We start from the raw sequence: 26,440 nt of genomic DNA, 5'->3' as shown, positions 1-26,440 counted from the left end.
GCCTACTCGGGCCGAGTTTGTCTTGGCATCCCCGAGTACGGTTCTGCAGAGCGGAACGCTTCGGGGTTTCCCCTGCAATGCTATTACGAATTAAACGCCAAGCGCGGTTAATTGCCAGATTGTTTTACACGTTTAGCTTTTAAATGATGAAAAAGTGGTAGGTCATCTGAAAATTAACGTGGATAGAGGCACAGATAAACAAACGCTCTCTTCGTGGTAGTGGTTTATTTCTGTTTTTACATTTTCAGCATGGATATGTGGCATTTTACAGTAAACGTTTTGGTTGTCACATACACCGCAATTAAAATGATTGGTTCAACAAAACAGTAACTAGTAGAAATTGGAACTGAACATCTACGTCCTTTTGACTTGAAAGTGACGCCAGATACATAAGTGATTCTTCACTTATGCAACGACGTCACAACGGAGATATAAGGATTAACAAAATTTTTCAGTTTAGGCAAGTGAATGTTGATTTCTTTATTAATTTAGTCTCATAAAATTTATAAATTATTTTTATATCTTGTAAAGTATTGTAAAATACAGGATATCTCATGACAAGAATGAGAAAATCGTCAATTTACAAATTTCATCACCCTCTATAAATAGAACATCCTGTATATTTAAATTGTCGCCCTAAATGAGTTCTATTAGACTTCGTCAAATCATTTTTCAACAATTGGTGGTAAAAGCTTGATTTTCTGCTCTCCCCCTATAGTGTTAGGAAACCTCTTAATATATGATTTACAATATTCGATCTATGAAAACGTAACGTAATAAAAATTGAATGCCAAAAAAAAACGTGAAAATGGTGTAAATATTTATCTTTTGAAATAATTCTTGAGGTAGAGAATTAAATTTAAAACAACAAACTTCCGCAGCAAAAATCAAATGACATTTGACATTTGATATTTCTGGCACCAAGCAGTGAATTACGAGTTTTTGTGACATTTACAGCGAATGAAATATGAATTTGTTTCCAAAGCTGTGAAATACGTTCGCAAATGTTAAAAAGTTGTAATATCAAAATCATCAAAATATGAAACTGTCGCTGGAATAAAGTGTTGTATTTTATAACAATAAAAATCGAGAATGTTCTAGGAAGTGAATTAAAGTATTGTCTAATCAAAAATTAAAAGACCACTCAACTGGCAACATAGTACGAAAACTCAACCGACAACATTGTACAGGGAAGTTTATGTGTCAAGATGTGCTGTCAAAAATTGAGGTTAGGATGATTATGGTTTTCATTCAAAAACGTTGTTTTTTGTTATTTTATTTGAGTTGTTTGTACCACCAACTTGACAGTGTAAAAATAAACCCTAGAGGAATTTTATTTGGTACCAATTTAATTCAAAGGTGGTGGTTTTCTTAATTACGACAAATTAGTAGTTTTTAAAATAAATTTTTAAGAATTCTAGTCACGTTTCAAAAGCATTCGTTATGTTTTTTAATCCCGCTATAGGAAAATCGGCCCGAGTCTTGACTTCTTTTTTTATCCAACAAAAACCAGTGAGATTAGTAATTAGTATAAAGATTGACTGTAATCTCAGATTACAGTCAATCTTTATTTATAAGTAACTATAAACTCAGAAGTACATTCCCCTTTAATTGTCATATTGCATTAAGAAAACTTGATAGTATTATAATTATAATGTATTTTACATTTAATTTTTTTGCAAGCAGTAATTTTTTGAAATCAAATTTAAAGCTTCAATTCTAGTCCAAGTTACGGAAGCATTGCAATTTCATGTTTTCTCGACATTTCATTGATCCTAAAATATGAAAAAGCAGCTCTTCCATTTCCGTCTGGTATTAGAGATGTAATCTCTAAAGTATCGGATATGAAATTTTTGAATTTGGTTAAGAATATAGTGTATATGGTAAAACGTTCACCAAAATAGATTTATTTATGTATTTTTAACGGATTCTGGTAGACCGTTAAATTGCGATTACAATGATATAGAACACTTTTAGATATTTATTTCATGTTCAGTTGATAAAAAAATAAAATTTGTAAACACAAAAAAATGAACATTGAGCCAAATAAAGAACTATTGTACCACTATTTTTCGAAAGTTCGAACTTTTAAAATAGATCTTGTTGATTATAAAATAAAATGCAAGTGCTTCATTTCACCCAACTTGAATTGTTTTATGTTTATAAATTATATATTTTTTTAATTTAAAATGAAATAATTACCTAAACGTTTTATCTCATTGTATTCGTAATTTAAAAGTCTATCAAAATCCGTTAAAAACAATGTATTTTGCCTTTGAAAAAAAATATAGGTTTGTGTCGCGACCTCGACGCCATATATGCATGATACTTCTAATGTTCTAAATTAAACTTGGCTGTTTAAGCTAAAAACAAAGGCGTTCATAGAATTCCAATGTCTCTATCCGTTCTTAAGATATTAGGCTGCGGAATTTTACCTGAGACATCCTGTATAATATTTTTCAGTATGTATTATATAAGAACGTATTATAAAAATTTGTATTTAAAGGTGAAATAAAAATTCCTGCTACCGTAGTTTAGCCACTTTCCATAAAATTAATCCTTCTAATCACATTGTTGGTGGGAAAATAAATTGCCCTATTCATTAAGTTTTTCGAGTTACCCTGTATAAACAATTCTAAAAATATAATTGTTTTGATAAATCCATACATTTTAGATCGGATTTATCTGGTAAAATTTTGAGATGACGTCATCAATTTTGAGTAATGGTAAAACCTCGGCGTGATTTCAGAGCATTTAGTTTCGTAGTTTTGAAGTTAAAAATTGCACAATATTGTTTTAAAATTTTGATTTTTTTCCTAACGTCTGGAAAAAATTTTAACAAAATTTGTCCGGTATATAGTTTTCGAGATTATCGGTCTAACAAAAATGGTCACAAAGGGCAGACCACGGTGGTATAAGTAAGGTGTTTCAACTCCATTCATAAATTTTCATAAAACGGGCGCTTAAAAACTGGTATCGTAGTAGGTTGTGGGAGCTAAAGTCACTAGATCTACTATTACTTTTAGAAAGTACGGCAAACTGCCTGTGGTCGGAATTCGACAGAGAGGAACCTAACCTATGTGTTAAACAAAGATAGCGCGAGGCTAGTAATTTTCGCTATCTGTCAACGAAAGTTTGATGTGTTTACGATTTGAGGTTACGACAGACTGTACTAGAATTATTGAGTTAACGGACCGGAAAGAACACTATTCCAGTCCCAAAGTAACTCCAGCCCTATTCAACGAGAAAGTGTCACCGGTAACCAGCAAACAGTCGTGGAAGACGTGTTACCACCAAGGCAATTGACGGCCAATTGACAGTAACAGGATCGCCATACCGGAAGCAAAAAATACCTGCTGTCGAAAAGACGGAGCATAACAAGGACACAGATATATTTCTATTTCATAAAAGTTACTAATTGCCACACATTTCAAGATCGAGTCACATTAGTGGGAGCTTAAGATGACCGCCACCATGTGGTAGTTAATTGTACTATTTGCACTATGAACTGATGTTTGACATGACATTTGACGTATATTCCCCCTCATCTTAGGATACGGTAATTCTCACCCATCTATGGTTGCCAACATAATGCACAGGCATTTGGTGATGTTACTAACTATGCATGTCCCTAACAAAAGGAGACAAATTATCTACGCGGGAAGTTCAAAGTAAAAGGTGTTTATAAACACTAACACCTCACTCGTTTAGAAATGTTAGGTATATTTTAATGTAAATGTTAAGTTTTTCATGACAAAGAATAGTAATTTGATTAATTTTTTTTTAGCAAAACGTGTTCATATTAAAAGGAGATAGACTTAAGCTCAGGCTAGCACTTTTTTAATTTTATATTTTGTATTTGTTCAATTTTTCGATACAATAAGAATAGTTATTATGAAAAGATAACTACATCCCTTCAATAAAAACAGCAGCAATATAATAAAAAATATGTTTATTATATTTTATTATTATTTTATAAAAACCTAAAAACTATGTGACGTAAAATGCAACACTCAGATGGGTAAAGTTAGGGGGTGTAATTTATAATCTAATAAGTATATATATAATAACTATAAAATGATTCACATGAATCAAGTAAAGGCTACATTGGTCTTCCAATTCCACAAATCATCTACAATTTTAAAACTTAAACACTTGTTATAACGTTTAGCAAAATAGGCTTAATACTTCACTCAGCAGTAGAATTTTTACTTTTTTTCACAGGATAGTATGTCTGTTTATTGTCAATTTTTCTTTTCCTTGATGTATTTTTCATATCTATTTTCTTCATCCACTCTTGAAATTGTGTCACAAAATCTTTATAGTCCTCCATACCTAAACCTCTAATTTGATTGAAAATTGTTTCTTGGGAATTTTTTTTAAAGTTTCATCATCCATTGTACCATCACTAGTAGATTTTTCTTGTTGTTCTTCAATAAAAGAGTTAATTTCTTCATTCTTGGCACTTTGACAGTAGTTACGATCTTCTGCTACTACAACAGGCGTATTATGTCTCCCTAACATGCATTCGTTCTTCTTCCTTTCATACAAAGCAACCATGTGCACATGTTTGCAAGTAATGTGTTTAACTGAAAATTGTGGACACTGACATGTGTACTGATGAAAACAAATTTCACATATTGTACAATACATGTGTTTACAGTCACTTTTACACAAACGATCACCATAGGCAACTCTGTAATTTAAATTAGAATTTAGAGATTTCACCAAAAATTCACCAAATCCCACTTCTTCCACATTATTTTCAATACTCTCTGCTTTTCTGTGACTTTCCCTGACCATTCTTTGCTGATAACTATTAGAACTAGGTCTATGCAACTCCACTACTCTAGTCCATGTCTTATCTTCAACCACTTTGTCCAAAATATCCAATAAATTTTCAATGGTGTTACATCTTCTTTTATTAAGTTCATAATATTTTATAAATTTGTGTAAACTCTCTATTGCCATATTAGTGTTGATTCCTGAGTTGATCCGAAAACAATAGGCCCATGATTTTATTCGCTCTTCACTCTGAAAATAATTCTTTTTTAAATAATTTAAACATTCTATTTCATCTGCTTCTGCTAATTTCTTCATGTAAATTTCACTCAGCGTTGCAAATCGATTTTCATTAGTCTCCCTCAAAATTTTTCCCATATCAGTTTTCATAGATTTTCTTATTTCTGGATTCTTAATTTTGGATCTTCCCTGGATATTCCAATTCTTTATCACATGCCACGAACACAACAATTTTCTTGGTCTATTCTTCATCACTTTAACCCATGAATTATAATATTTGGGGTCGTCATCTGACATAAAGTAAGTTGGTTCTATATCTTCATCTAATCTATTTTTCATTGCATCTAAAAATACTTCATATATTAGCTGATCTCTCCTATTTGAAACTAAAAATGCAACAGGAAAACCAACACCCCTGTCATCTTTCACTAAAAGTGTAGTTAACTCCCATCCTCGATTATTTGTATTATGTGTCCCATCTATATAAATTATATCTTTGTGGACTTTTAATTTATGCTCCATCACCGAATTCATAAACCCAACCGCAAAATCATCTTTTCTTAAATAAGCATGTGCCTCTTCCCCTAGAAAATAAGCTAAGCAAACACCCAACACCAACTCAAAACCATGCTGCTAACTACTACACTCTCTACATTAAATTTAATATACACTTTACCCATGAAATTAATAAAATGTTACCTTGTTGTTTAAATAAAAAACCATAATTTTTTCCATCACTATTCCACTCATTTGTAACTTTTATTGCAGTTGCAATCATATCATTAGCATCTCGTTTTTTTTTTTATATTTCTTTCAATATTGTTTATATCTTGTTTTGTTAATAAATTAAGTCTTGTAATTTTGTTGCCTTCTAACTGCCTTGCATCTTCTACTAATCTCTTCTTATTAACCCCTGTTTGTAATTTATTTTTTATTTCTTGCCTTTCAATTTGTGTTAACCTCTAACATCTAAGATCTTCTTCATGTCCAATATGGGACTTAATGTATTTCACTGTTACTGTTCCTGCAAAAAAATATGAAAATTTGAAGATTTTTCAAAATAATATGTATTACCATCTTCCTCAAAATTTGCTATTATTCGTGATGGACAAGTTCCCTTTATTTTAATGCTGCCTCCAGCTTTTGGCAATTTTGCAACTGCTTTACTTTCATAGCCTTCAGAAATAAACTTTAAATGTTAAATGATCAGCATCATTTAAGTAATCATACTGACCATTATTACTTCTATTACAATCATAATAAACAATTCTCCTATTAGTTTTAGAATTTGAACAATTATTTTTTCTTCTAATAGTATATCTGACACTTTTTCTTTGAATGAGCATCCACTTGTTAAATTCTTCAACATTACTGCACTTAATGACTTCCTCTTCTGTTTGGATGTGATGTTCTTCCTCAAAGTGCTTTGTTAATTCCAGATAAGTACCAAAAACTTTTTGGACTTGTTTTTCCCTAGAACATAATATACAAGATATGTTATTTTTCTTACCTTTACTTGTTCCTATAATTTGGTGAAACTTTCGCATGTGTTGATTTTTGGAAGAGTTGCACACAAATGTTTTGTCACACACAAGACATTTAATGATATTATTCGTGGCATCCATCCCTTTACCAGTAACAATCCACTCCTAGATCTATTGTTATAAACGTAAGTTAAAAATCTTGAAATTAATTATATTATATCACATACCTGCAGTAATGTATATTTATTAACTTCACTTATATCGTAAACTATTATTGTGTATTACAACACAAACAAAATTGTGTAATACAACACGAAAGCACCTGACTATAACAATTAACCTGAAGTTAACACAGATGCAATAATATAAATTTTATGGTGATAGCATAGGGCGATGTGTGGGGTGGTAGGTGGTAGGTTATACACCATTGACACCAAACACCATTCACGCAAAGGCGCGAAATTTAGCGCCACTTCGCGAAACTAGTAACATTTTGTTTTTACACCACCGTTTATTTTACTATTGGTATCACTAGCTGTCAGCTACGGGTGAGATTTACCGTATCCTCCTCATCTTTCAAAAAGACGTCACAAAAGTTAACCTATAAAGCTGACATTTTTGACAACTTGCATTCAAGGACATTTTTACGCAAATTTCATTCATTATTGGTCGACCTTTGTGAATAGTTTCATCATAGTGTCCAGTAGACGGCGCTAGGAACTTTAAGTTCCCGTGGCCTCCTGGGATCTCTTCCAAAAAAGACCATTTTAAACTGGGAGTTCGCAGACCTGTTATATACGGCCGTGGGGCAGACGGCGACAGACAGAGAGACGGAAACGGAGGACCTAATATCCATTCGCCCGATGGACCCTACTACAATACTTCCTTAGTTAATGCTGAGTAACCAAAAAGAAATAACATAATTGATTTAATGGATAAGAGGTAATTGCCTACAGTGCCTATTTTGTCCATTTTGAAGCCTTTTTTTAACTTTAAATCTTTCACAGTAAACACCGCCACTCAGTATTTATCTATACATACCTTGCAATAACTCGTTCCCGCCAACTGAAAATTTTGGAAAATAAATCTCATTAGAAATGAGATTTTTTATGTACTTTTATTATTCAGAATTCAGTTTACACAGGATGTCTCAAAAAAAACGAAATATTTATGTAGTATCTAAAATGTTCCAAATATATAGGTGTTTCTTTTATTTGAAACAACCCCTGAAACTGTTTTAATCTTAAAAATAAACCTGTGGTTCTTTGAACAAATTTGTATTATTTTAAAATGACGATAGAGCCGGAAATGACATCAACTTTATTTTTACTTCCCGCGCGTGAGGTAAGGAAGTATGGTACTCGAGTCCATCAGAAGAATTACCACTTTTATGTTTTCTCGACGTTTCATGACCCCTTCAGTACGAAAAAAGTAGTCTCCTGCATGGTAGAAGGAGACATGGTATAGGCATCCGATGTACCAATTTAAAAATGGTCTGCGCATCCATTTGTGACGTTAGGTGGCATCAACGACCTTGTGACTCTTGTGAGCTTCGCTAGGGAAGTCTAGGGAATTTCAGCTTGAGTTGTCATTGCTCTGTCCAATACGTCAATTAGTTGTTGGATAACGAATTGTATTTTAAATTTCGCGCTAATTTCACCCCACTTGACGTCACACCAGATGCGTATGCCTATACCATGTCTTCTTCTACCATGGTCTCCCGTTTCTGTCTGTCTGTCTGTATCCATTTTTATTAGACATGTAATCTCCGAAACTGCTGGATCGATCGTTGTCAAATTTTGTATGTATGTTAGAAATATCATGTAGATGGTTAAATGCTAGCCAAAATTTAGCTAATTAGCCCTACCAACGTCATCTCAATGAACCGTATTTTAAAATGATTTGAATGTTATACAAAAATATACTCCTAAACTGAAACGAAAAATTCCAAATGAAAAAATAATATAAATAAAAATTGAAAACTCGAGAAACTCAAATCGAAAAATTGCAAAATCTATAATTTGAACTGCAAAGTTGAAAAATTGAAAAATTAAGTTTAAAGTTCAAAACTCGAAAAAATGAAGGGAGAAAAAAAATAAAAATTGAAGAAAAAATTCAAGTCAAATAAGCTGCGGGAGCTGGTTTTTACTTCATTATGGTTAAATGTTCAGAGAAGTGGGATTTATTTGGCTGCACTTCAGAAGCGAGGGAAGTTCTGTTGAGATAACCTCGACCAATTTGTTTTATGGAACATAGTATATTTTTTCATAAATCACTTAAGTGATCTTTTAAAATGATACAAATTTGCTCAAAGAACTATAATATATGTTTATCTTTAAAAATAAAAAACTTACAGGGGCTGCATCAAATAAAAGAAACACGTGGTATAATATGGGTGTATACTATGTCTCATACCTTTTAGAATTGCTTATACAGGTTGTTTCATAAAATGAATGAATGAAACATAATGTTTTACTTATTAAGAAACGTAGTGCTATTTTTCAGCTTTTTATTAAGGTACCCATAGTATTTCTGTTTAAAATTATAGGAAATACCAGGAAACAAATAAAATTCGCACAATCAAAGTTTATTATTTATCTAAGAAAATGGATTCAATTCATTTTGATTGAGGGGTGAGGAAAGTTCTGTCTAAATAACTGCAGAATAATTTTATTGTAGATTATTACACAAAGGAATCGAGACGAGTCTTTACTGTCAATATTTTTACTTCCCAAGCATAAGCAAAGGAAGTACTGTAATCGAGTCCATCGGCCGACTCTCTACTTTACATTTTCTCGACCTTTCATGACCTTTAGAAAACGAAGAAATATGTCTCCCGCCTGTCCGTCTATCTGTCCGTCTACCTGTCCGTGTGTCTCTCCGTCTGTCTGTCCGGATTTTTATTAGACAGATAATTTCCGAAAGTACTGGGCTGATTGTTGTCAAATTTTGTATTTACATTAGGAATATCATGTAAAACGCTAATCAAAATTTGTCTAATCATCCCCAGCAATAATGCGATGACGTCACTTCAAAATTGTACATAGTAAATGGGTTTTAAATTGTATAAAATAACATAGTCCTAGACATGTAGTTTATCACTCCGAATTGAGTTTTTACCAGAAACGTCCAGATTTTTGAAAAAAAAAAACAAATTATGAAACAACATTCTGCAATTTAATTTGGAATCAAACCGAATGCTTTGAAATCTTGCAGATGGTTTACAGTTGGCATAAGTATGATAAATTTTTAATCGAAAATATTTACTTATCCCCTCCAAAAAATTGATGACGTCACCCCAAAATTTTGCTAAAAAAATCTTATCTAAAATGTAGAAAATATGATGAGTCTATACTTGTGATTTATTATTCCATTCATATTTTTTGGATTTGCATATACAAGGTGACTCAAAAAAATTGATGAATGTGTGAATTTGTTTTATTGATTTAATCAGGAACTGCAAAATCGAATGCTTTGAAATCATGGAGATGTTTTAAGGTTATCGCAAACATGGTAAATTTTTGATCAAAATATATTTGCTCATCCCCCCTAAAAAAAAATGATGACTTCCCCTCAAAATATTGCTGAATAAATCCTATCTTAAATGTGCAAAATATGATGAGTCTACACTTGTAATTTATCATTGCATTCATATTTTTTAAATTTTCTTATACAGGGTGACTCAAAAAATGTATTATTTAATACTTTGAAATTTTGCAGACGTTATTGTAAGCATGGTAACTTTTTAATCAAAATATCTGAGTCAACCCCGAAAAATTGATGAGTGATGACAATATCTAAAAGTTTTGCCGAATAAATCCCATCTAAAATGTGCAAAATATGAATAGTCTATACTTCTAATTTATCACTGGATTCATATTTTTTGGATTTGCTTATACACGGTGACTGAAAAAAATACTGAATCAGTCAATTTACTTTGTTCTTGTACTATCTTGTTATTATCTAGGTATACTTTTTGTCAAAATATCGAGTATGCTTACTTAATTAATTTGTCCTCTTTTCTGTATTGAAGAGATAAAATCAATCAAATGTCAGTTTCTTTTAATACATATGCATGCATTTAATGCCACCGTTACTTACTTCAATGCCGGCGCTGATACAATATGACGTGCTAATGGCCGAATTCTTTCAAACCATAAACATAAACAAAACAATTAAAGTTAAACAAGTACTTGGAATTAAGAATACATTGTTTCCCACTGATTATCTGCTTTAAATATAATTCATATGGTCCGCATTTGTTCAGACCGGGCCCCCTTGGAATTTACACCCTCGAAGCGGGGGGATTGAGGGGGTGTTATTTACCCTTCTGGAGCGAAGGAAGTTCTGTCTAAATAACCTTCGACCAATTTTCTTCTAAAAGGTTTAGTGCTATGAAAGTAAGAGACGAAAATCTGATGTGACAAGTTTCGATCTTGGAAATCCGATCTGAAGGGTACGTAGGTGTTTTGATTTTTTTCCGCATATAACTCTAAAAATATGGGTGGATTAATACGCCACACGTATTTATTTTATTTGCATATTTTAAACAGGATTTATTTGATGGGAATGAATAGACAATTTGATGATTTATATCTTGATAATAATTTAGATATGTACTAAATTTCAGAGCAAACGGTTTCGTACTTCTCAAAATAAATTGATAACTTTTTTTGATTTTTGATTTAATTGATTTTTTCCCAGAAATCTAGATGTCTTAGGTTAGAGAGAGAGATTGTGTGGCCAACAGATTAGGTATTCGTCAAATGGACCTTACTGTATTAAAGTAAAGAAAGTAAAGAAGGTAAAATTGCAATATAAGTTATTCATGTATAAATATTTTTTTTATTATTATACTTAACAATTATCATTTAAAAAATTCTTGCAGTCTAATTAATAATACTTAATTCGATTGCTGATAAAATTGTTTATCGCTACACACTTGAAGAAAGGCCTGTTTTCTTCGCTTATCTTAAAAAAATAAAATTATATATAATGTTCTTTCACGACCAAACGATAGTGAAGAAAATAACCGCAGAAATGCTGAGATAACTCCTGTTACCAGCAGGAACTACATGTAGGATACTCAACTGTGGTCCGAGATAAAGTGTTGTGGGGTAATAATTGGCTACAACACAATCGTTAGTTTACTTCCATCTCTTTATAATCTACTGTTTAGGCAGTGTGAGAGCTATCAGCACTGCCACTGCTACGACTTAACGATCCAATGTCTAGTGCTCTACTGATGAAAAGCAACATCCATCAAACATTTGCTGGCACATTGTCGATTGCGAAAATGAAGTGCAATTCATTATCTGGCCCTCTATACTTGCACTTTATTGATGTACTTACCGTAAATAAACAATAGTTTGCCAATTTTCTCCATAAAAACACTTTGCATGTTGTTTAGATTCATTATCATTAAAATGTAATTTTGCATAGACGGCATATTAAAATTTTTACTTTCATTAGAGTATATTTTTTCTTGACCATTTCGTAGGATATTTGATGCAGTCAACAAGCACTTTTATGGTTGTTTCTTTATTCCAGAAAGTAAAATTTTCTCTGTGATCCCACAAGGGTCAAGTTTGTTTTGGTTCACCCATGTACAATCCTGCAGAGCTAGACGCTTCAGGGATTCCCCCGTACCGCCATTACAAATTAAATGCCAAGCTCGGCTAATTGCGAGATTGTTTTGCACGTTTAGCTTTTAAATGATGAAAAAGTGGTAGGTCATCTGAAAATTAACGCGAATTGCAGTCGGTCGTATTGCTGTTTAACTAGTAACAATGTACACAGAGCTAAAAATTACACGTGCACGTTTTGATGAGGCAGAAATGTCAACGCGGAATAATTTCTGGGAGTTTGCATGGGATTGTCCGGTTTTATCAAATAAGCTCTTACAGGATATCGGAATTACGACCATCTGCTGAAGTGCCGTAAAAAAATTAAAATTCAACAAAGGTGACGCTTTTGAATAATTTACTTTGCCGTTTTGCTCAAACAGAATGCAGATCGTTGGATTCTTTCTGGAAATATCTTTATTTCATCTATAGCTTTCATTTATAATTCAGGAACATTTGCATAAGGATACATATCGAGATAAAGATATAACGGGGGCTATGAATTGTAGAAACAAAGGAAACGGGTAAGTCAATATTTTATTTTGTCGTATTTATACATCCTGCTTATACAATGTGACTAAATTTGAAAAACTCCTCATGAACACATTTTTTTATCACTTGTCAAATTTATTGACGGTGTTAGGTTCAGTTTCTAAATTATTACTTACATCTAAAATTTGGGGTGAGTCAACAACGTAAAATTCGACGACCGACTTTTACAAATATTTGTAGGCACTTACAATTTTATTACAATGACATCTCGTTAATCCGTCGTTTTTCGGTTCGTTGGATAAACTGAATCAACATAGTTAAGGAAAAATTATATATAAAATACCAATATTTATAAGAATGTTTGCTGAATTATGTAAGATCAAACACATACTACATACCTTAACTCTTATTGCAACGAAAACGTTATGGAACGATTTACTATTTTACAATCAGATCTTTATATTTTCACCTGTTTGCCTAATTTCATACTTATTCACACTCACCACTTCAATTTATTCGCAAAATATTCCATGCCAAATCGACCACTTTTGAACCCGACCCCTTTCAAGTTTGCTTTTTATATTTTTTTCTACCCCACTAAAGACGTCTCTGAGAATTTTTTCAAATTTTTTTACCCAACCAAAACACAGTTAACAATTTTTCAAAAATGGCTCTTTAAAAAAAAATAACTTTTTCAAAAATTAAGTTATCGGGACTTTTTTTATTTTTGTCTTTAAATGTACTTTTCAGAAAAAATTGAAACACATTTTTTGATGTAGAGATTTTTCAACCTTTTGAGAAAAACCGTCAATTTCTGCAAGTCCGACATTTTTCATTTTTTGTTTTTTTTTTCTTAAAAAAATTTTGATCATTTCTGGACATAATTCCGTTAAGACGGGAGTGGGCCGAATTTGATTGTATTTTTTTTTTTTTAATAAAAAAAACTCGATTTTTAACTTTTCTTTTTTAAAAACTATGTGTTTCTACACTAAAATAATTTTAAATCTATAATTTTACAATATTTCATACTTAATTTATCACCTTAACTTATGATTTATGATCAAAATTTCAGGATTAATAATACTAAAAATCGATTTTTTAAATGCTTATTGAACAAACTATTTCATTCATTTTTCGTTGGCGCTTAATTAATTTACCATGATGCTGTTGCTGTGCATGTTTTTATCAAAATTATAAATGATTTTGTGAAAAATATTTCTGCTGATGTCAACGAATTTTATTATTTTTGGGATGGAGCTCCTTAGCAATTAAAAATGTTCAAAAACAATTTAAAACCCATTTACTATGTACAATTTTAAAGTGTCGTCATCATATTAGTGGTGGGGATGGTTAGAAAATTTTTGTTAGCGTTTTACCATCTACATGATATACTTAATATAAATACAAAATTTGACAACAATCAGCCTAGTACTTTCGGAGATTATTATCTGTCTAATAAAAATCCGGCACGGCAGACAGACGGACAGACAGACGGGCAAACGGACAGGGAAGACCTATTTCTTCGTCCTCTATGGGTTATGATAGGTGAAGAAAATGCAAAAGTAGGGAGTCGGCCGACGGACTCGATTACAATACTTCCTTTGCTTACGCTCGGGACGTAAAAAACAAATTTATTAATTGTTTTGGGTCATCTTGCATTAAGTAATAAAAATTATGAATCTATTGAAAAACCACAACTAAAGAGTTACAATATTTTGCGCATTTTAAATAGGATTTATTCAGCCAAATTTTGAGATGACATCATCATTTTTATTTCCTGAGCGTAAGCTAAGGAAGTATTGTAATCGAGTCCGTCGGCCGATTCTCTACTTTTACATTTTCTCGAACTTTCATGACCCCTAGAAGACGAAGAAATAGGTCTCCCGTTTCGGTCTGTCTGTCCGTCTGTCCGTCTGTCTGTCTGTCTGTCGTCCCGAATTTTTGTTAGACAGATAATCTTCGAAACTACTGGACCGATTGTTGTGAAATTTTGTATTTATATTTATATACATGTAGACGGTAAAACGCTAACCAAAATTTGCCTAATCATCCCCACCAATAATGTGATGACGTCACTTCAAAATTGTACATAGTAAATGGGATTTAAATTGTATAAAATAACATAGTCCTACACATGTAGTTAACGACTCCGAATTGAGTTTTTAACCGAAACGTCCAGATTTTTTGAAAAAAAAAATCAAAATTATGAAACAAATTTTGCAATTTAATTTGGAATCTGCAAAACCGAATGCTTTGAAATCTTGCAGGTGATTATTATTAAATTTTTAGTCAAAATGTATTTGTTCGTCCCCCCCTAAAAAATTAATGACATCACCTCAAAATTTTGCTGAATAAATCCTATCTTAAATGTGCAAAATATGATGAGTCTGTAGTTGTGATTTATCATTCCATTCATATTTTTTGCATTTGCAAATTTATTTTATAGATTTAATCAGGAACTACAAAACCGAATGCTTTGAAATCTTGCAAATGTTTTAAATTTATGATAAGCATGGCAAATTTCAAAATATATTTGCTCTTTCCCCATAAAAACGCCACCCCAAAATTTTGCTGAATAAATTCTCTCTAAAATATACGGGATATGATGAGTCTCTTCTTGTAGTTTATCATTCCATTCATATTTTTTTGGATTTGGATATACAGAGTGACTCAAAAAATTGTATGAATTCACAAATTTATTTTATTGATTTAATCAAGAACTACCAAACCGAATGCTTTGAAATCTAATGCGAAAAAAACATAATAGGCATGCAGTCGTCACGTTTCCGACAGCGAGGGAAGTACTGTCTAAACTCTTTAGACCATTTTTTGTTTGAGGGGATAAACAGATAAATTTTGATTACGAAATCACCATGGTTATGACAACCGTAATATGTTTGCCAGATTTCAGAGCAATGAGTTTTGTAATTTCAAAGTTAAATTGTAAAATGTGGTTATTGTTTTGATTTTTTTCCAAAAATCTGCATGTTTAAGGTAATATCTCAGGATTCATAAATTACACATGCAGGAATATTATATATTATATTATAAAACTTAAGTAACATTTATTTGGCAAAATTGTAAGATGACGTCATCATTTTTGGATGAATTAAAAGAGATTACTTTTTATTAACTATTGACTATGCCTAAGACCACCTTAAAACGTTTGCAAAATTTCAGAGCATTCGGTTTTGCAATTTAAAAGTTGAAGAGTAAAATGTTGTTATTCAATTTTGATTTTTTCCAAAAATGTGGATGTCAACGCAGATTCATAAAGCACAAGTGTAGGAGCATATTATTTTATAAACATTTTTAAATAATAGTAACTCTTGTGAATTTTACAGATTACGTCATCCCATGGTTGGTGGAGATGACTACACAAGACAATTTTTGGTTAGCGTTTTACAAAACATACATATAAAATTTGACAACAATCGATCTAGTAGTTTCGGAGATTATCTGTCCAATAAAAATTACCATAGATGACAGACAGACAGACGGAAACGGGAGCCCTACTTTTTCGTATTCTAGAGGTCATAAAACGTGGAGACAACTTAATAGCAGCGATTCATCGGATTTATCCTATTATAAAACTTCCTTAGTTTAAGCCCATGAAGTGAAAATCTAAATTTATTATGTACACTTCAAGTATAGACTCATGATATTTTGCAAAGTTTTGAGGTGACGTTATCAATTTTTTGGGAGGGAATAAAGAAAATGTTGTTGTACAATTTTGATTTTTTTGTTAAAAAATCCGGATATCTAAGGTAAGACTCGACCACGGATTCATAAACCACAAGTGTAGGAACATTTTAATTTATAATATTTAAATAATATTTACTGTTGTAAATTTTGGAGAAAACGTCGTCTCGTTGTTGGTTGGGACGATTACCCAAATGTTGGTTAGTGTTTACCATCTACCTACATGATATTTCTAAAATACATAAAAATTTTACAACAATTGGTCTGGTAGTTTCATAGATTATCTATATCTAATAAAAATCGGCGCAGACACACAGACAAATGGAAACCTATTTTGTCGTACTATAGGGGTTATAAAACGTCGACAAAACAGGACAGTAGCCAGTAGCTTACGCTCTGGAAGTAAAAAATCATTACAAAATCGGTTAAAGCACATTGAATTGGTGATTAAAAGACATTAACTAGCTTTATTTATTCACCTCTCTATGTGTATTTCTGATGATTGCTGATTTCATACATTTATTAATCTTTATTAGAAAATATCCTCTGAGATCATTTAGTTGTTTATCTTTTAAAGGCCCGGGAAATTCTGTCTGATTACTTATACTGGGTGACTATTAATGATTGAAGCAAATTTCTGTGTTGGTATTTCTGAATTGCTGGCATGACATGAGCATGTGTAACAAACCTGTTGATTGGTTGAGACGATATACAGCTGTCACTTTGGAAAACAGGTATGCCATCATAAAATTTTAAATAGTCAACGTAATACAAAAATTAAAACACTAATATTCACACGGTATTTTTAATGATGTCTTATCTATTTTCGCAACAAAAATAAACAGAGAGTTTTATAGCAGATATTTGTAAAATAGTATGATGAATATTTTGTTTCTATTTGTTATTTTTACTTTTTTTTTTCAATCGTTGGTTTTCTTCTTTTTTATTGGCTATAACCAAACGAAAAGTTTTAAACGTATTATGTAGTACTTTTCTTAAGTATTTTTAGCCATTCTCTGGTTGTGCTCTATAAGTAATAACAAAAGTTTCAGTGCCAAAGTTACTAGTTCAGTCTGTTAGTTTGAAATTTTAGTTAACAGTTATATAGATGATAAAGCGTCCATCAAAATTTGAAATTTACCTATTCCAAGAAAGTGATGAAGTCATTGGAAACATTATAATATTTTTAATTTTTTTTTTATTTTTAATATTTAAAAAATCCACTATTTTCACACCTGTACGAAATAATATTACTTATAATTTTTAGTCCACAATTTTATAAAAAATAGTTTTTAAAATAAGCAATGTTGTTCAAAATTTAGAATTTAAATTGCACCCCACGTATCCTTATCACAAAACATTAACGTTTCCAAATATTTTCTTATCTGATACGCCTGTAAGGATTTTCTTTAAAACCACTAAAATATTAGGCCTATTTTTTACAATTTTACTGAAAGCGTTATGTTTCCAGAGAGGAAATAATGAAAACTTCGTAATGAAAATTTACGTAAATACAGTTTTTTTCTCGTGACCGTGCGGCGCTTTTAATTTTAGTAAAATGTTGGAACTATAGTTTCGACTCCATGCCAATTTTATGAGTGCTCTTACTGTTGACTAACCTAATATTAGTGTAATACCGATGAAAATCCGAAGTAGCTACAAATTGAAATTACATTTGTCTGTCTTATTCCAAACGAATGTAATTTCCTGCCAACTTCCAAAGCTCAATAATTCAAGTGTTATCCCATTGTTTCGTTTGACGTTTTTCCTGTCGGGAGAACTCATTTAGGAAAATTTCCATATAGCGGATAAATACTTTAAGTAAGTTTTTAAGTTATTTAGCGACAAAGTTTAACACCCCGCTCCACTGATTTGAGACGGATTTCAGTAATTGAGATGTACAGTGTGGTGCCACTAAAAGTTGTGCCAAAAAGGGAAACTACGTTTGCAGCAAGTTATCTTCTTTTCATATTTTACATCCCTCTCGAGCTTGTGAAATATGGTTGTATAGAGAAAAAAAATATATAACAATTTTTGACACTTATACAACTTACTTAAGTTAAAGACAAGTTTAAAACTCAAAGACACAATTGCAACTAAATTTCGCTGCACTATTTAACAGTAAATTTATTTCGTTATTTCTATCGGGCGACCAAGATAATTTGCAATCGATAACAACACTGATAAATGTCAAAAAATAAGAAATTTATCATTATATTACATATTATCATAGTTTTACTAAATTTAAATTTTAAAATTTTTCATTCATAACAATTAATACCTACATAATTTTCGTTGTGATTACTGGCATCAGTAATTATTAACAGCTAATCAAATTTGTAACTTGATATTTCAAATAAACAGTGTAATGGGATAATACTGATAATGTGGAAACAATCTTTGTTGTGAAGCCATACGGAATAATATAAATTTAAAAAATGTTTGTGCTTAAATATAAAACCTGCGCATGCTTCCTATATTAATATTGTCCTTACAATATAACACAGTTCTATTTTGAATAATAATACCGACTAGAATAAACAACTTGTGATTTGTAATAAAAAGCACCAGTGTGAGCTTTTATACCCACGCATGACCCAAGTGAATTCTCGGGTAATTGAAGGAGTTTAAAAGTTAACCGAAAAATTTTGCAATATCGTGTTAATTAAACTTAGCCAGAAAGTGGGGTGTAGTAACTACGAATAATTTAAAATTTCCGCTTTATTTATTTCGGTGATTAATCATGGTTTTTGATACTGCTGACATTTATTCATTTTATTAACTGTGTAAATAAAATTGACACAGTCCTAAAAGTTTTCAAATTAAGCAAGGGGAATAATTTAGCACACATTTTTATTGATTGCGGTTAAAATTTGACATATTGAAGCTGAAAATAAATTATGAGTTCATTAACATGCGATGATTGACAAAACACCTGATTCTTGTAGTTAATTAACAAAGCAGTTGTTTCATATTTGAACAGATAAAATATTCCAATTTTCCGTTTATTTGCAGTTTCGCTAAACCAGATAACGTTTCGGATTTCTATCTCAACGTTTCAAAGAAACAAAAATTATTTTTACGCTTAGGTTATTTTCTGAAACGTATTTGACGGAGTGATGGATAAATTTATTTTCTATATCCAGTTTGAGTTGGTGAATTTATTCAAGAGGCTGTAACATGTTATTGATTTATGACAGAACAAAGCAGTTTTTTGTTGTACTTGAAAAAATAATTTAGTTGGTTTAAACAACCCTCGTTAACTTTGGATATCTTAGGAAATATATAAAAACTTGTTCAGTAATAATAATTCCCTAGAGTTCATCCTACTTCCACCGACGTGGCGGAGACACGTTTTTTTTTTTTATTTCGTGCAGGAAATGAACGTAATATCAATTTGACGTTTAAAGGGACTTCCGTTTGCTACCTCGAAATACTCATGGCTCCATCTTATTTCTAATGTAATAACATAATGAATCTGGAAATGACTTCATCTGACATTAAATTACGCGAAGAAACCGTTCACTTGAAATTCAAGGAGCAAGAATTCACGTCCACTTTGATCAAAAAAGTGAAATGTTTTATTGGCGAACAAAATAAATGTTTTGAAAATGGAAAGCTTAAGTTTAATTTTCACATTCTGGTTACATTGCGGTCTCTATATCAGTACCAGAGGAGATTGTCACTTCTCTTATTCGCGGCTTTAAAAGCTTTCTTTTCACTCTTTTCCCAGAAGAGAATACTACACGAAATACGCTTGGGAACATACCTTTAATACCAAAAGTTTATTCGAAATAGATTTGGAGGAGTTATTCAAAGAAACCTGCACTTAGTTCGAACATTTTGGAAAGAATTATTATTTATTGTGCGTGTTTACCATATACGAAAATTAGCATGACAACGGCCATAAAATTAATATAGGAAATTAAAGTTGGTTGTGCTTTTGACACTTCAGTTGGTATTTTTAGGTTAAGATTAATTGGCACGGTGACATGCAAACACGGGCCGAGATGACATTTACCTCAAAGATATCAATTAATTTTAATCTCGGCGTGATTTGACGTTCACACGATGGAATTGCCACACAGCCAACGCTAACTTCTTTTTTTTTGCTGGACATGTTATGAATACTTAAATTGGCAAATATGTTTAAGAATGAACGAATTTCAATTAAAATCTTCATTGTTAAGGTAGATTAATTTTCAGTCACCTTGCATTTCAACTAAATTGTTGCCTATATTTAGCCGTATATACGCAGTAGTCTCCAATATAAAAATACGCAACTTGATTTATTTTTTTCATACGACGAGAGCGAAATTAAAATTTAAGCGAAATGTAAATAATCATCAATGACTTTGTAAATGCGAGATTTATTTCGAATGCTTGAATCAGCAATGTTAATAAAAATCCAATTTCTCCCAATTTTCATTCTTCATAAATTTTAGCTATATTGTATGGGTATTTAATTAATTATTGATTTAATGCGAGTTTGCAGAGGACCAGAGAACGCCGATGCTAATCGGTGTTAAAATTTTCAAGCTATCGATTTGAAATCATCGGTAGAGTTACTGGTCTCAAGTGGGAATTGGGACCTTTGAAAAATGAAATATCACGCATTCATTTATCATACTCAACAGGATCAGCTCCAAATTTTTCAAATGGCAATATACATACATCATATTAAACCCCTTGAGAAATATGAAATGGCGGTACAAAAAAGTCCTTTAGAGCATAAATTAGATTCTCGCCCGCATTCCAATTAGACTAAAAATTTAAGACGTAATTTTTATTTATCTGCCTATACCCTCAACATATTTTCTAACAGACGTGGAAACCGCCAGAATTTAAATTTTGCAAAATAACATGTGTGGAAAAGCATTGAAACTTATCAACTTTTTAATTTCTAATACCGAATCTGTGTACATATATTCCCATTCTAAGATGAATGCGAAGTTTAAAAATGACAATTATAAACATTTTTCATTGATAATAATTATTTTTATCTGAAAATTTTTAGCTGATGTGTTTATTTGTTTTTCGAAAACACTCTGTATTCGAGATTGTTTATTTTTTAGCGACCCGTTTAGGCTAATTATAAATGTAAAAACCTAACAAAAGCTAGTTAATTACACTAAACGGGTCGGCAAAAAATAAATAATCCTGATTCAAAACTGTTTTCGAAAAAGAGATAAACGCATGATTTCAAAAATATTCATATTTTGATATTGTGTATCAGTTTTAAATGAAAGAGGTTGGATACTGTGTACTAAACATGATTCACTGGTAACGAGTCAGAAGACGAAGATGAACTTTTCAACTTATTTTAATTTTTAATCGGAATTATACAGGGTGTCCCACACAAAATTGCGTAACTTTGTATTTTGAGAACAGATAGAAGCATTGAAATTCTGTTAACGCTATTGTTTTAAGTTAAAAGGAGACGCTTAATTTAGTGTATTGAAAATATGATGCATATATAGCGTCGACGTCGTGACGCATAAATATATTTTTTAAATTGTAATGTACTCATAGATGATCAAATAACAAACAAAATTTGCATAATCAACAATGTGTTGCGTCATCTCGTCATTGTAAGAAGTAAATCCTATTCAAATTTTATAAAATAATATGCTTTTATATTTGTGGTTTATTATACTTCACCTTTACTTTTCTCACTTTTGTTGCCATCAATCTGGCATCTTTCAAATTAATTAAACTGACAGTCACATGTTTTCGGTTAACTGAATTGTCATAGTTTATAATTTTTGTGTTATTGTAATGGGCTCCACTTGAAGAGAGATTAATTTCATGTTCTCCTGCCATCTTATAATTAGGTTTCTTTGTGTGAATTGACATACTAGCATTGCCGCAAATAATTCAGAATTGCCAACATAAAAATTTGCTTCAATCATTACCGGTACTATAATAGTGTTACGAAATAAACCCATACGACGCCTATGGGTCTTCTAGTATGTATGTGTTCCAGCTAGTATGTAGTATGACTCATCGGCCGGTCGAAAAGACGTTCGCTAAAGAAAGGCCTGGAAGCGGAAGTCGCGATGGATTCGAGTAACACCTTGATTACGAAACATCGAGAAGAGAATATGGGTTTAAATGGAGCCCACCTTCGGGAACGAGATTATTCAGTCAAGAAGCCGAGTCCAGCGAGTGAGCGAATTCATCCAAGTTGCACCACGAGTTATTTTGTACATAATCGCTTAGTCGTGTAAAACGATTTAGTAGGAAATAAATTGTTGCGTTTTACTCACGCCGATTTTATTCACCGATCAACGTAACAATAGTAATACTGATATTTATTGCGACATAAGTGATAATACAGGTCCGTTCACTAGCTGAAAGGATTTTAGGGTTCCTGATATGTACTTTGTTTTTGAAAGAATTTGAAAGTGTTGTAGTACTTGGTATTTAGTTAAAAAAAAAGAGAAAATCTTGGAATCCTAAGTGTCTTACTTTTTCTTTTTCTTCTTCTTCTTCTTCTTCTTCTTCTTCTTCGTCTGCATCTCAGTATTGCTTATGTCCTTTCGAGCGTCAAATTAGGGGGTCTATAAGGACCAATTCTGAATCAAACATGTTAAAATTTAAGGGTTGTTAAAAAATAAGCAGCCAATCAGATTCACGAATTTAACTCTTTAAATTTACTAGGTTTGGTTCAGAATTGCCCTTTTATCTTCTTTATCAAATTTTTCCATTCTTGTTGGTTTCTTATTAAACTTTTCATTTCTTCGAATGCTTTTCCTATAGATTTTTTTATTTGTTTTATTTGTCGTGTCTAAGTTTTCCTGGGATTCCATCGTCTATTTTTTTCTCATTGTTTTCACCTCATGTATTCTTCTGTTAAATTTTCTGGGTACATTCTTATTATATGTGCATAGCATTTAGGTTCTGCCCTCCTACTTATTTTCCTTATTCTTTGGTTAGTATTCTACTGCATTTCTTTTCACTTCTATTCATCCGTTTCTACTTCCCGAGCGTAAGCTAAGGAAGTATTATAATAGGGTCCATTACGAATGGCCACTTTCATGTTTTCTCGAAGTTTTATAACCACAAGAGTACGACAAAAGTGGTCTACCGTTTCCGTCTCTCTGTCATGTGCCGATTTTTATAGACAAATAATCTCCAAAATCAAACCTTATAATTTTTCGAAAAAGCTGGATTTGTTCTCCTATTACTTCAGAGGAGAGGGAAGTTTGTCGAAAAAATTTTGTGTATTATTCACTTTTTACTGACGTACAGGATTGAGGATAGAATGACTGTATACGCTGTCAATTCTGCAGCGATTTCCCTATGGTTCTATCCAGTGGGTATAATTTTTGTATTTTATGTCAGATTAGCAACATATTGTTATGATGATCGATAATTAAAATCGGCATTGGTAAAACTGAACAATTTGTTTCTTAATAACTCAAATTTATACGACTAATTATACAGCGATTATGTACAAAATAATTCCGGGGTAACTGGTCTGGATTTCCTCGACACTCGCTGGACTCGACTCGTTCCCGACGGTAGCCCCTCTTTAAATCCATGCATTTCTCTGGATGGATCGCGAACGCCGCTTCTACGTTCACCCATCATCTCCGCACATACTTTAAAACCCATAGGCGTCGTACCGGACGGCGTATGGGTTTATTCGTACCAACATTTAATTAAAATTTTGTGATGGCATACCTGCTGTGAACATGAAATTTGACCACCACCAATAGCTGCCATCTTCTCGTTGGTTTCAGGCGTGCTCATCTCAAAATTATTGACAACTGTGAACTGACATTGCTGCCAATAATTCAGAACTGCCAATCCAAAAATTTGCTTCAATATTAATATTAACCCTGTATTTAAAGCCTAAAATAACTGTTTTTTCCTTGCAAAGAAATGAAAATATCTTCAGGCTCATAGTGTTTTGTTTTTGAAAGAATTTGAAAAGATCTTAGGTGAACCTGGTGTTTTTTTTATACTTAAAAGGATCTTGTAAGGTACTGGTACTACTGGTGTTTCGTTTCACAACGAATTTGAAAAAAATCTTAGGATCTCTGCTTTTTTGTTTTCGAAAGAAACTGAAAGAACATTGAGGGTCTTTCATGTTTTGTTTTTAAAAGCTTGGGCTCCATAGTGCTTTATTGAGAATTAAAAATATTTTTGAGGGCTCCTACCGTTTTAATTTTTTTGATAGAGTTAAAATTCTATTAATTCTATTGTCTATAAAAGTCAGTTGAAAATGTATACTACGCATTATAAAGAAATATATGATTGCGTCACATTTGCAGTGTACTAAATTAAACTTCTTCCTTTTTGCTAAAAAGAATGGCGATTGCAGAATTTTATTATATCTGTCCATTTTCAAGTTGTAAGACCACGGAATTTTATCTGGGACACCTGTATATTATGGCAAAAAAATTAAAAGTAGAAGTTTATTGAAAGAAGTAGTTCGCAAGTCATTTATTTATGATCCATCCTGTATATCTGCAGTGCTTGTTAAGCCTACCTTATTTATCGATTTTTGCTATCAGATTACAGTGTTATATTGTAACAGCTACAGATATCGCGTATTTTATTAGCCACAATATCGCTGCATATACTCGAGCCATATCGTAGGTAGTACAAACATAGTATATATTTTTTTTTTTTCAAAAAACGATCCGTCAAGTATGACTTATTTCGGTGTTCTTTAACAAAGTAAATTTTTCGTTGGCGTTTGTGTGTGTGTGTGATGAAAAGCAAACAAACTTTATTACTCGAAAATTTGTCTCTCGTGAAACACCCTTAAAACAGATTTAAATAAAAGCTCACCCACAATATAACACTTAAAAGTAATGCGTTTCGTTTATCTAGATCGATTTATTATGAACGTTTTGCAAGTTTTCTGAGCATTGAAGCAATATATTTTTATCGTTGTATTTTACGTCGCGGTATCTTGATATTTTTGTTTTTATCAGTGCGAACAGTACGAATTGCGTAACAAAATTAATTTTATTGGAAATCCAGCCCTGCAAATAACCTTATCTAGAAATTCATGTGTGGCACCGAATCTGGTTAATAATACCATTAGCGAATCAGTTTAATTATTGATAAAATCTCGACGAGAGGACGTTAAAGATACGTGGGAAATGCCAAAAATAAACAGGTTATATCTACGTTACCGTGAAATAACTAACCTGGGATAACACGCTTCGGTGCACTTATTTACGTAGGTGTTCGTACGTCAGGTGTGGATTAATAGAGCATTTAATTTGAAATGCACACTACCTTTCCACAAATTTCGCCATCGATTTATAAAATGAGATGTCTCCTTGCTCCTTTTTTTTGCCCGAGGACAGTCCATCATCTAAGTCGAACGATTAAGGGTTGCTTTCTCGATGTTCAGCCGCAGAAGATTTATGATTCGGACCGTACTTCTTTATTTATATCTGTTCTATTAATGCATTTCAAGGGTCGACGGTTTATGTCCAATATAAACCTTAATGGAATCATATGTGATGCGAACTTTTGTAGATCTTATTAACGATGCTTCTGGGAATGAGTAACTCACTGCCTTTTTAATAAATCTAAAAAGTTTTCGTAATTACAATATAAAGAGAAAATTCAATTAATATTTTTTATTGTAAGGTCAATCTGCAGTAGATAAATGAAAGAATAAGTGGAACGAAGTGTTGAAATTTATTTCTATGGAAGTATAGGCGCATTATAGAATTATTAACATGGAAGAAAATTTGAAACTACATTAGCACCATCTGTGGTTACACTATGTTATACTTGAAGCATAACAACCTTTTGCATGAAATCAATTTTTGGTGACCAGAAATGGCTGAAGTCGTCCCATAGTTGACATTTCGGTCCAATATTGAACCTGAATAATTTGCCCTTAAAGTTCGAAAAACAGATGCTGGTATACATGTTTTTTTCAATATTTAATTCAGGGTTAAGGGTTGAAATAATGATTTAAGTTTTTATTAGAGTATTTTTCAGCAACACGAAAAGTTCCATTACCAACTTTAACTCTAATTAGGGGTGCGTTTCATTTGACCTTTACTTTTTTCCTACAAATGGTGTAGCACGGAAAACCCGTCTGCAGAATTTAAGATTTAAATTCACCCTACAATT

The 26,440-nt window shown here is 31.9% G+C and overlaps 2 protein-coding genes across 4 annotated transcripts in view; both read right to left on the bottom strand.

The window, feature by feature from the left end:
- Positions 1–26,440, bottom strand: part of LOC135135426 (two pore potassium channel protein sup-9) — an 81,936-nt gene that overhangs the window by 49,896 nt on the left and 5,600 nt on the right. The window lies entirely within an intron of this gene.
- Positions 3,936–7,068, bottom strand: LOC135135410 (uncharacterized). Of its 3 annotated transcripts, none has more exons than XR_010281532.1 (6): positions 6,734–7,068; positions 6,257–6,677; positions 6,097–6,198; positions 5,722–6,046; positions 4,189–5,606; positions 3,936–4,132 (listed from the first exon to the last, which is right to left on the bottom strand). XR_010281532.1 is itself a non-coding variant. In XM_064064450.1 (6 exons), the coding sequence occupies exons 5-6, from the start codon at positions 5,798–5,800 to the stop codon at positions 4,336–4,338; spliced, it is 1,350 nt and encodes a 449-aa protein (XP_063920520.1). In that variant the 5' UTR covers positions 5,801–6,046; positions 6,097–6,198; positions 6,257–6,433; positions 6,533–6,677; positions 6,734–7,068; the 3' UTR covers positions 4,158–4,335. The 3 variants fall into 3 exon arrangements, 2 of the variants coding, with proteins under 2 accessions (XP_063920520.1, XP_063920521.1); XM_064064450.1 differs by lacking the exon at positions 3,936–4,132 and having other exon boundaries at positions 4,158–5,606; positions 6,257–6,433; positions 6,533–6,677; XM_064064451.1 differs by lacking the exon at positions 3,936–4,132 and having other exon boundaries at positions 4,158–5,366.

This window comes from Zophobas morio, unplaced genomic scaffold, assembly GCF_036711695.1.
Source record: "Zophobas morio isolate AGI-343-1 ecotype UQ-CSIRO unplaced genomic scaffold, CSIRO_AGI_Zmor_V1 ptg000024l, whole genome shotgun sequence".
NCBI lineage: Eukaryota > Metazoa > Arthropoda > Insecta > Coleoptera > Tenebrionidae > Zophobas > Zophobas morio.
The sequence above is the reverse complement of the archived record's forward strand: the minus strand, read 5'-3'. Positions and strand labels throughout refer to the sequence as shown.

Bases quoted from the DNA above. Each gene is read 5' to 3' on its own strand.
- LOC135135410 (XM_064064450.1), bottom strand. From the start codon at position 5,800: ATGATTGCAACTGCAATAAAAGTTACAAATGAGTGGAATAGTGATGGA. The intron at 5,607-5,721 runs GTAACATTTTAT...CTTATTTTCTAG, and splicing joins TTTTTTATTTAAACAACAAG to GGGAAGAGGCACATGCTTAT.